The sequence below is a fragment of the Varanus komodoensis genome, unplaced genomic scaffold (genome assembly GCF_004798865.1).
Source record: "Varanus komodoensis strain SLA01 unplaced genomic scaffold, ASM479886v1 scaffold21, whole genome shotgun sequence".
Lineage (NCBI taxonomy): Eukaryota > Metazoa > Chordata > Lepidosauria > Squamata > Varanidae > Varanus > Varanus komodoensis.
Window position 1 is genome coordinate 10,931,601 of NW_025335589.1, and position 12,301 is coordinate 10,943,901.

A 12,301-nucleotide genomic window follows, 5' to 3' on the forward strand; every position below is an offset into this window, starting at 1 on the left:
TAATGGTATTTAATGGCCCTCATTAAAGCCACCCAAAGGTCAGGGAACCCTCCAGAGAAGCATTCCATTAGGCGTGACAAGCTGCCAGGAATGGGGGGAAAATGGTAACACCACCATTCCAGTCAGGCACACATCCCAGACTTCCCTGGATTCCAGCCACTGAATGCAACCCACACCAATTTAGGAAACAATACACTAACTTTATACATACTTCTCCCTTCCAACTTCAGTGAGAGTGTATCAGTGTAAGATCAATGAATCACCAGAGAGCTATCCCTTTATGTATGCCAAGAAATTAAAGGGTATCGTCCCTTGGCACAGAGATAAGAAAAGAAATTCCTATGAATTATTTTATACTATGCATAATATTCCTGAAAATCATTCTTGCAAAACCATTTTAGTAGGAGTCCACATAGCTGCATCTAAATGAAGTGCACCTTTAGAACTACTGAATCTAGCCAGGGAACAAAAATGTTTTTCCCCAGATGCAGCAATATTATCCTTTAAGGTAGGAGTAACCTGGTGTTCTCCAAGTGTTTTGAACTGAAACTGAACTGAAGTGTTTTGAACTGAAACACCCACCATCCATAGCTAGTCGGGGAACAACAGTCAGGCAACAGGAATAGGGTAGTCCTAAACTGTCCACCTGTGCCTTCCTGCAAGAACCTTCGATTTCCTCTAAGAAAATTTCAACTTCTCCACTCCCTCCATTCTTGATATATGTTGGACACTTTAGGCCCAGGATGGCCTTGTAGGCACCCTGAGCTTCAAGTCAGCATAGGGTTCTCACACAGCAGGGGTCCTGAGTCACCTCCTGCCCCCTCATCCATGCCCAGTTGTGCCAGTAGCCCAGGACAACGAAGTAGCACTGAGGGGAGCAGAGCAGGGATGGCAGTTGTGCCCAACTGGCGCTGGGAGACAATTCACCTTGCACTGGGACAAGGCTTCCCCAGTGCAAGGTGAGTCATCTGGAGGCCCCAAGCTGCCCACTGGTAGTACTTCTTCAGTTATCTATGCTAATCAAATGGAGAAAGCTTAAAACCCAGATAAAAAGCAAGGTTGCAGGAACAGAGAACTGGTATATTTCATTTTTATTTATTTGCTTATGATATTTTCTGCTCTGTGGATTGCTTATGGTAAACACACACACATAATTTGAATGCAAAATAAACCATGAATCCAATTTAAAAGCAATATAGACACAGCAACTGAATTGATTTTGTTTCAGTCTGCAGCCCTTGCAGTCAATAAGAAATGTTAAATCTGAAAGCGTTTTTAAACTGTGGGTTTAAACAGAAATAAAGAATAAAGGGAATAAGAAAAAAAAATCAAGCAGGGGTCTGGGTACTTATCTCCCTTTCTTTTATTAATTCATCCATTTTTATACAGTCTATAACCAAAGCTCTCTCTTTAATGGGGTTCCTACTTCAGGGTAGTAGTTTAAGTGGTAACAGTTCTTATATTTGTAAAGTCAAAGGGCTACCTTTCAGCTGGCTTAAAATCATTCTTTGTTAAAGATTTTTACAACTCAATCTAGGCATTCAGAAGTATGTTCCACTGAATTCAATGGTGTTTACTCTCAGATAAGTTTAAGTTTAAAGATACCACATGCTGCCTTCTTGAAACATTTTGGTAACATACGCACACAAAGAGAGAGAGAGAGAGGGAGAGAATATGAAAAATTTTAGTCAAAAAATTAAACCAGGCATTATACTAAACAAAATCCTCCACAATTTAAACTTTGTACTAGAAGTAAAACTGTAAATATTGTTTAATATCAGAACTTATATAAAATGTTTGAGGGGGAGGAAAGAATATTATAAATTGAAAGGGAAATATTAAAAATGATTAAATAAATTGCAGAATAAATATGAAAAAGGTCCTGCAGGCATCAATGTACTTAATCAAGTTCATCAGGCCACATTGTTACTGATGAGTCTATAAAATGTTCTTGTTCTGTCCTAGTGGACTAGACCTTGCCACTAGCTGGAAGATCAGGTTTGATAGCCAGCCAACAATCTGAAAAAATCCTGATCAGGATTCTTGTATGTTTTCATCTGTCACACTGTGTAGAATTTTATAGTAATGTAGCAATTACTATTAAATTTGAGAGCATATCAGAAGTTGGATTAATAGCTAGCTAAGTTGCTCAGAATCTGAAAATGTTTACAATGATTCAATATTTAGGTAGTTTCAACCACCCAGAACAATATGAATTTCATTTCAAATTCCAATACTGACTGATGGGCAAACAATTCTGGCTGCAGAGCAATTATTTGCAATTCCATATATAGATTAGCCAACAATATAATTACATGGGAATATACTTTCCTTCAGTAATTTGCTTTAATTTTCTGCTATCCAAAAATGCAATAGCACGACTGCAGACAGAATACTTGCTATTGGTACATGACATGGTAATGGTGATAACGAACACATGATTGGTGATAACACTTAAATTTAATCTGAACTTTTTGATTCTTCTAGCTGGCAAGAAGTCTGTGCAAATATCATGACACCATTTCTTCCATGCCAACATGAACAGCATAATATTATGTACTGCTGTACAAATCACCTTTGGCACATACATTCCTCTGGTCCTGGAATGGATTACTAGGGTAGGACTCAATCCACCTCTTTTTATTCTGCAGACTAGAAGAGTTACAGCTCATTGTTAGTGCCCATGTTTTGAATGTGGAAGGTTCTGGATTCAATCCCTTGCAGCTTCATATAGGCTAGCAAAGTCCCATTTCTGAAACCTTGGAAGACTAATGCCAATAGCAATAAAAATTTGGATGAAATCATGGTTGGGCTTGGTACAAGGCAGCTTTCTGGGCTCCTAGAAGTACTACTTCCTCTCTAGAAAAACAGAGTAAATGAAAACTTTTATTTATTTGTTACTCCGTCATTGTGTGGAATGGAACTAGAAAGGCACATACTCGTTCCTGAATATCCACTAGGGGGTTCCTCTACAGTTGCATTAATATTGATAGGAACTCCAAATTAATAAAGTGCTTACCATCTGCCTTACAGAAAATCACTACATTACCAAACAGTTCATGCCGGCAATTGAAAGGTAGCTTACCTGAAAACCATGTTTAGATCTTGCAACAAAATAATGAACTGGGCTGATGAACTATAATAAAGTTAAATATACATTATATCTTCCTCTTTTTTTAATATGACTCTACTTTTTTACATGATATATTTCTAAGTACTATTTACTTATCTTTATGAACACAGAAAGAAGTTTGCCACCCACTATGAGTTGCTGAGCTTTTTGGCAAGATATAGATTTTGCAGTGCTTAAAATGTTCTCAATTGACATTCAGCTTTCAACAGCCACATTCCTCACATTTTTATCACATTACGTTTCCTGAAATTTGCATGGGCATGATGCACAAAGAATGTATATACAGCTCTTTCATCCTTCTCTACACTGAGGTTTAACTCAGACCTCCAGCACTGACACTTAGAATCAGTTACCAGTCCCCAACAAACCTTACGCTCCCTTTGGAGGTATAATACTTGTCATCAAAGAGAGAGGGGGAGGGAGGGGGGAAGGAGGGAGGGACAGGGGGAGGTATTCATTCTCTTTCCCTATATTCATAGGCTGTTTCCACTGACACTTCTATTTCATCCTAATTAAAGTAGATTAAATTCTTTTGAAAGCCACCATTTTATTCTCATGTTACAAAGAAAAAATATACATTTTGATGACGTTTCAGTAAAGGCAGAACACTGAAAACAACAATGCACATGAAAGAAAGACGCTGTAACACAATGAAGCAGATGAAATTCAGTTACAAGATGAAATCTGCTGTAGTCATATCAGAATACAGACAATGCTTCCTGCTTTCATTCAAAACATCTTCTGGCAGAAGAAGAAGGACCAGAAGGAGGAGAAGGGGAAAATATCAACATAAGCAGCCTGCCACGATAGCACAAATAGGCTACAAGAATAGTCAAATGTGGTGGGTGCATGTGTGTGTGTTGGGGGGGTGGGTCTTGTGTGAGAACTTTTGGTTCAGCCTTAGCAACCACAAGGATTCTCTGATTTACAGTTTGCATGTGCACTTATCCATGTAAGGATTCTTAACCAGTGGTAGTTCAGGATTAAGTTACTGTTGGAAGACAAGGAGATTTGTGAAAGAGATGGTGCAAATATTACTTGATAGTACAATTCCAAAGCAGCACTGGCTTGGTAAAGGACTCTTTTCATGATGCTATAATCCAATGTAAGGGGATATATTATGGCCATCATTTTTATTTGCAATAGGTAAGGAGAATAATAAAAGCAACAATGGAAATTGTAGATATGGACTGCTTTATATAAGCAAGAATGAATTATTGATGTATGAAAAAAAGCTATTGGAAATGTACTGTTGTCAGAAGAGCAAAGTTGTACCACCATGTCTGTGTCTCCTCACAGATCAGCTTTTCTTAAGCCAATTCTGCTCTCTGTTTTGCCTGGGAAAATGATGTCTGTTAGCATGAGAGAGTGGCCACCCATCTACCACCTATTCAGTCAACATGGAACTTCCTGCGAACACACCTATCCAAACTTCATCCAGTGCTAATTTAAACAAGTATCAGTATGCCACCCTACTGAATCAGCTATGAGAAACCCTAATAAGTATTAAAATTAAAAATGTACAAGAAAAGAGTTGTATCACAAACCCACTATGTAAGCACATTCCATTCTTTTGTTAAACAAGCATCCAACAATATTTTTCCTCTTCTACATTTGGTAATTGCCCTTTTGGGACCACCTTACTGCAAGCTTTTGAACTTCCCAGTTTGTAACTGCCTTAGCATGCCAGAATTTGCCCTAGTTCTAACCTAGATGGAAAGAGCTCTTGCCTGCCTAAGTTTGTGTAAAGCCAATAGCTGCTTATTTGCACTCCTTTGAAAAATTGCACTGTAATACATTTCCCAGACATGAGGAAGGATTGTTAATTACTCCCCTCTTTAAATCTCATTTTCTGCCTTCTCTAACTCCTACTGAAATTTCTCACTTCCTCTGCCTTTCTCTGAAGGAAAGGGTCAGAATGTGTAGCTGCACCATTCGCCCCATAGCCTCTCCCTTTTTCTCTCCTTTTTTGGCAAAATGTTTCTGAGTCCCCCATTTATTACTGAGAGTTATAATCTTTCCATAATTTTTCATTTTCTGTATAATCTCTAATCTCATCTCCTTTGCTTCTCCAGAGGTACCTTATGAGGACACTCCGCTTCCCAGAATAAGCAACCCCAATTACACACACTTGGCTTCTGTATTTTGGTTATGCTATTTCGGGACCAGCTTTACTGAACAACCAGTAGCCTGTCCTCCAGCAGAATAAAGCCAGGGACACACTGGGAAATGGCTCCCCTGGCACATATCTGAGCTACATTCTCACTGAAATGGGGAAGCAGAAGAGTATCCTGAGAAAGCATAACAACCGTAGCTCAGTGGTAGAGCCTGCTTTGCATGCAGAAGGCACCAGCCTCAGTCCCGGGCATCTCTAGGTAGTTAGCAAAGAAAGCCTGGAGAGCCCCAGCCAGCCAGTCAGTGCCAATGGTCCTGGCAAAGTTGCAACTTAGGTAAGGCAGTTTTCTACATGCCCATTTCTAACAGAACCTACTCCTAAAGTTACCGTTCTTTTTCATTAATCCATCTTCTGCAGGGAGACCCTTAATGAAAGAGGACATAACGAATTGAAACACCACACCTGCAAATCTCACTACTTTCAATAGGAAAAAAGTTATATATGTAAATAACTTTCCCAACTATGTCCTACTGAAACCAATGGGACTTACTAGTTTTTAACCCAGGCTAGACTATTCTCAGAGGATGGGAAACATCATGAGCAACTGCTAATAGCAAAACATTAACTCTCTTTCTTGCAACATCTTTATTGTTCTCCATATAAAAGGCTTTGGGTTGCTTTTGTCTGTTTTCCTGATAACTTTTGCAGTGTTTAATCTTGAACAGACTCTTTGACAGATATTTTACTTGACCCTGCGTCTCTCATTTTGCCATGTCAGGAATATGATTTTGGCTTCAGCCCCACACACATGGTCGCTTAAATTGCAAGATTCCAACTGGATTTTGAACAAGTTAACAGCATGCAAGATTTTAGACTGACACAATGCATACCATTCAAACATGTCTTCTCTAACTTAGTGCACTCCAAGTGTTTAGTATTTCAACTCCCATCAGCCACAGCTAGCAGAACTAATTGTCAGGAATACAGAGAGTTATGGTCTAGAACATACACAGAGCACCAGACTGGAGAAAACGGTTCTTGACAGCAACAATGGAAATAGCACAGTGATTTATGACTTAATGACCTGTTCAAGCAAATCATCATTTCCAGACACTTGTGAAACAGTTTGCTTCAGCTATTTTAAACTTGAATTTCAAAGTTACAGGAGTCCCTGCTAGTACTTTAATATTTTAGACTGAAAGAAAGATTCAAAACATTCATACCAACATTTATGACAAGTAACACTTAACATAAATATTGTTTGGAGCCAGGCATTTATGAGCTTCCATGAGGACAAGACAACTGTTACACCTAGAAGATAAATAAAAAAACAAGAATCCTTTTATAAACAAAGGTCCTTGAATTGGCATTATGTTAAAATGACAACTCATTTTGCACTAGAAGGCTTAAATAAGATTTTAAATTGCTTTTCAGGAAAGATATGCTAGACTTACCACGCCTTTCAGTATAAATTCCTGGCAGCCAGTGGCAAAATGCCTACTTCTCATACACTTCTAATTATATGAAAAAAGTCTTTTAAGTTGCTATGAAAATTGCTATTCCTGGTGTGTAATGCAAGGCAAAAATGTCATATTACACTAACAATTAAGATTGCAATCTTATACACACTTACCTTAGAATATACTCCATTTGTCCTTCTGAGTCAACATGTATAGCACTGATTGCATTGTTTGATTATTGTTTGAATTATATATCCCATACAATTTTCATTTCAGGGCAGTGTACAACATTTGATAAAGCATAATAATCATCCAGTTCAAATAACATTAGGCTCTCTAAAAACTGAACAGTAGCAGTTACAACACCAACAAGGAATCACTATTTCAAAATGATGATGCCACTCACACATCCCAGAAGAGACAGCTCCATAGGTTTGGGAGCCATGACCAAAAAGGCCCTGTCCCTGGTATCTATTAGTCTAATACATCTTCTAGACGGCCTAGAGGACAGACCTTGTCGCTGATTGTAAAATCCTGGCAGACATACAAAGGTACTGTGCATTAATTTTATTTACATTTGAAAAGCAGAGAGTTTAACTAGAAGCTGCATATCTTGAACGATAGTTCAAGTGCCCATTTTAATTAAAGACGCTGGGAACTGTAGTGGGACTGTGGCTAAGAAACTGTGCTATCAATCAGGAAGGCCCTATTTCACATTTCTGTCAATCCCATGAATTACAAGGGAGCCTGAAACATGCAGGCCTCTCACCACCTGCAGTATCAGTACTGACCTTCTCTATAGGATTTTTATATGGTCAATAAGATAATGTATGTGAACCACTTTAAACACTTCAGAGTGTTTTCTAATAGATGGACATTGTAACTGATGGAAAGAAACCACAACTCAGTAGAGGAGAACATGCCCTGCATGAAGAAGTTCCCAGGTTCCGTTTTTGGCATCTCCAGGAACCTGGCACAAGCCTAGAGAGGTGTTGCCAGAGTAGACAAGCCTTGGCTGAATGGGCAAATAGTCTGGTGTAAGATAGGTTTCTGTGTTCAATGGATATCTAGAACTTAATCCCATGGAAAGAAACAGACTGTGAGGCTGGAATACTATACATACTTATTTTGAATTCGGATGATCATACTCGCAAATAAACATGTTTATTATTATATCCCATTTATATTCTGCCTTTTTACCTTTTGTGGGGAACGCAAGGCGCTTACATAGCTCCATTTTATCTCCCACCACAGCAACCCTGTGAGGTGGCTGAGAGTGACTGGCTGGGCCCAAGTCACCCAGTGAGCTTGATGGCTGAGGGTGACTGCAGCCCAGGTCTCCCAGGTCCCCATTCTAACCACCACACCACATACGAGCTGCTTAAGAGATACCAAAAACATCACAAAAACAAATCAGATAGTGATGCTGTGTATTGCATTGTTACGACAGTTTACACAATTGTGTTACATTAAAAGCATAAGAGCAAGTGTTGATAGCAACTTTTAAAACAGTTTTAACCTGCTCCTATCCAATAGTCACAAAATGTTTAAGTTTCATTTATAGTGCAAAACCTACTCTAACTGTGAAGCTACAACAACTACAAGCAGCATTAATGAAATCCCATAAATAACTGGGAAGTGTTAAGAACGTTATGAGGTGGTTTTACTCTCTTTTACTCAGAAGCACAGTAACAAGCATAGAAACTGTAAATCAAATTACCCTCTAATGAAGACATACAAACAGATTTAGAGACAGCATAATTACACAAGGTGGTGGAGACTGTTTTTTGGAACCATTTATTTATTTCAGGTTGAGTGAAGATTGTGTGACATCACTATCCCAATGGTCCATTATAAAAACAAACAAACAGATCTTGGATACTGAATAACTCTAGGTATACAAAATGAAAAGCAATTACCAATAAAATGCTACTTCATCTACTATGCAGAATGCAGTCATTCTAAAAGTGATTGGCACATTGCCAAATTAAATATGTCTGCTTGCAGAATAAGCCTATGGTACATTCTACTTCTTTCATGTGAGAGAAATCTTTGTATGGAAATACTATGTAAATAGCTTCTCTTGGTAGAATGGCAGGTTACAAATTAAATCAATACACAGGCCCTCCTATTTGGTCTGAAATGAGAAAGCAAGGATAATACAGGCTTCTTCAACTATAACCCATATGATTACATTGACTGTGCAGTTCACAGAGTATATGAACCACTTTGATCCTGTCTTCCCAAAAAGAATCTGGTGCCAGGCCAGTTAGAGTGTAGATACAGACCAACTAGGAGAGCTGCAGGGCAGCAGCACAAATGCATTTTCAGTGTATAGGCTAACATAGCCATCCGTCAACCTCCAAAGCAACATATGTGGCCCTCAAGATGCATGGCCCGCAGTCAGAGATTATGAGAGTTGTGTCCAACAATACTTGGAGGGCCATGGACTCCCAGCCCTGCCCTGAAGGCTCCATTCCAGAGAGGATCTCCACTCTCATGCAAAGTAGATGCCTTTCTGTGCTCAGGGACAAAGGTTAATCAGTTTCCTGTGGATACAGAGCTGGGTTTCCCACTCTTTTGATCACTTTCCTCTTCCACTCTGCAGTCTCTCTGTTTGGAGACTGATCCCTGGGATGTTCTTTGATCAAAAACTCTGGCAGTCTGCAGGTGCCATATGTCATAACATTAGCCACAAACGATTCTCTTGCTAAACTGAACAGCATAATGCACACTCTGCTACTATATATATATATATAACTTTTCAGAAAACACAGGGATTTGGAGTGGTTTGTTTAAAACACAAATTATTCAATGCTGCATTCATTTTTTCCAACTGCAAGTTTAAGATCCCCCCTCCCCCCACAATCTTATTTGTGCCTGCTTGGCTAGTTTGTGTCCAGATGAAATCACATCTTTAAGGCTAACAAGGAAACTACTAAAACATTTTCCCCATACACCAATGGAAAACAGGGTGTTTAATGGCCTAAGTTTAGCCAGCCTCCATTCATGGTGTGGTTTCATGTAGCATATAACATTTCTGTTTGCAAAGTATTCCTTTCAATGGCTTCATAACAGAAGATCAAGGGATGGGGGGAGAAGGCCTTAAAAATCTGAATAATGTAAATCATATGGAGTTCAGAGGCTAAGCAAATTGCACACCCTGAAGTTGCCCTCTGAATGAAAGGAGTCTTTCTCCAAGTCTGTTCAAACCCAGCCCTGGGGAACTTGCATTGGAGAGTTTTCTAAACATTCAGGTGCACTTGAAAGCTTAAAAGTTATTCTTACTTCCTATGCAGATTAGCTGGTAGAACAGCTACCTACAGGTAGAAAATAAAAGTTCATTGTGCACTAACCCAGAGACAAAAGAGGGGAAGCAAAAACCAGTCACTTAAACAGCCGTATCAGAACTCTCTTTCATACACAAATACAGCGGTGGGGGGGGGGGAGAAAGAGTTAATATGGGGTCCCTATCTTTTGGCTTCTTAATTGGTGCCCTTTAACCTATCCTGCTTCAGTTAACGAGGCTGACAAGTTTCCTGGAGCGACAAAAACACCCCCTGAAGTCAGACCTGCCCAGTCTCATTCATGTCGGCTTCAATCTTTCCAGGCTCGATCCGGCGAAGGGGAAGATGTGCTTTCCCTCCCAGAGGGCGAGTTTCGGACGAGATCTTTACCGCTCCCTCAACGCAATCGGAGGGGGGGGGGTTCTTGTTTTCCAGCGCGGAAACACAGTCGCCCTTAAAAAAAAAGTTGTCACCCAGCAGCAGCTCCAAGACAGCCCAGCCCCCGAGCCTTTGCAACTGCAGCCGGGACTGCAAAGCCTGCCTGGATCAGCGACTCCTCCTTCCCCCGCGCGCGTGTTGTTGCCGCAGCTACAAACATTTTCAGGTCTCGTCGAGACACAACAAAACACATCCACACACACACTGACTGCGAGGAACGCCTTACCGTTCTGCTCCTTGGCGCTGGAGAACTGCAACTTGCTGCTCAAGTTTGATTCGGCGTGGGCTCCCTGTCTCTGGCCGACCAGGGCAGATGTCAGCAAGAAGAACCCGTAGAGGAGCATTTGGTAGGCTGGGGTTGAAGCTCCCTCTCACGCACACGCACAACAGACGCCCAGCACTGGCAGAGAGATCAAGCCTTTCCCGAGCAGTCCTCCCCCTTCTCACCACCTCCACCAGCCCGCGAAGGCTGCACCGCCGAGGAGAAAGCAGCCGCCGCAGCACCAACGACACGGAGCCTGCTCGGGCACCAGGGAAGAGCAGGGCAGTAGTGTCCACATAATCCCATTCAAAACTTTCTGTTCGCCCTCTGCAGCCTTTCTTTCTCCGCCGGGGGTTCTCTCTCGGTCTCGCATAAGGTTCAAAGCATGATCCGGACGCGCGGATTCAGCTTCCCGGAGACGTAGTAATCCTGGCAAAGGGCTTTTTTTTCCTTTTCTTTTTTTTGGGCTTTTGTGCGCGCGGGGGGGTGCTGGAGGAGGACTAAAAGGGGGTGCGCAAGAAGTAGCCGCTGCCTTCCAGGAACACCTGTCAGCTTCGACGAGAGCCTTCCCGACTAACCGAGGCCAAGGGGTGGGCAAAGAGAGCCCCCTTTGGGAGGGAAGACAGACACGCCACCTTTCTCTCGGGCTCGCTCTCCTGCTGCTAAGCTGCCCAGCCAGACAGCCGCTTTCACCCCCTGGATAGAGCTCCACGCGCTTCTGTAGAGCAGGTTTTCCCCCTCTTCCTTCGCCTCGCCTTCAGACGAGACTGGGAATGGGCGGAAAGGAAAAACAGCAGTGAGCAGCGAGCGAGTCCTTGGGCAAGTCAGGAGAGAAAGAAATAAAAAAGAGCCAGCGAGAGAGAGAGAAAGAGAGAGAGAAAGAGAGAACTCCAGACTCCTGCTCGCCTCTCCCAAACAGCAGCTGCGCTGCGCTGCCCAACAGCACCTGGTTTCAGTTTTACGCCACAGAAGTTTTGCTTGGAGAAAGGAGGCGGGGGGACACAACCACATTAACGCGAGAGTCCCCGAAAAGCAAAGCCCTCACCTTCAAGCCTCTGCCCACCTCGGCGTCTCTTTCGCTCTCTCCACCCCCCATGTATTATCTGCTCCACCCCAAATTCTTGCGCGCCCTCCCTTCTCGCTTCCACTCTCCTCCTCGCACAGCCTTCTATGGTCTTATCACAGCCCAGTTCCTCGCCCCTTCTCTCTCGCTTTCAACTCTCCCGAGAGTCTCCGCTCGAGTCGGCAGCCCGAACCTGCTCTCCCCCGACACCGCCCGGCCTCCGCCCTCAGGTCTGGCGGGAAAGGTGGTGCGAGGAGCCCCCCACCCACCGCCGTGCTCCGCGAGGCGACAGGAGGGGCTGCCGCTTCGGCAGGAGGGCGCAGGCAGCCCCGGAATGGCTGGTCAGGCGTGCCCGGCCGCAGCGCAGGGTGACGTTCGCTCCTGCTAAGCAACAGGCGGCGGCGGAGACATCACCAGCCCCTGGAAGTCGTGCAAAGTTCAGGCGAGCCGCCGGCTGCCCGTTTGCACGCCCTCTTTCTCGCTTCGTTGCCAACTGGCCGTGCAACAGCAGGTGCTGCAGAAGCAACCCGGGAGCAGTAGGG

At 42.5% G+C, this 12,301-nt stretch overlaps 1 protein-coding gene across 1 annotated transcript in view; it reads right to left on the reverse strand.

Moving 5' to 3' along the window:
* Window positions 1–11,117, reverse strand: part of PDGFC (platelet derived growth factor C) — a 114,562-nt gene extending 103,445 nt beyond the window's left edge. The window contains exon 1 of the mRNA XM_044430924.1: window positions 10,661–11,117. Coding sequence (XP_044286859.1) covers window positions 10,661–10,778 — 118 coding nt within the window. The 5' untranslated portion in view covers window positions 10,779–11,117. The remainder of the gene's footprint in view (window positions 1–10,660) is intronic.
* Window positions 11,118–12,301: the final 1,184 nt, after the last annotated feature.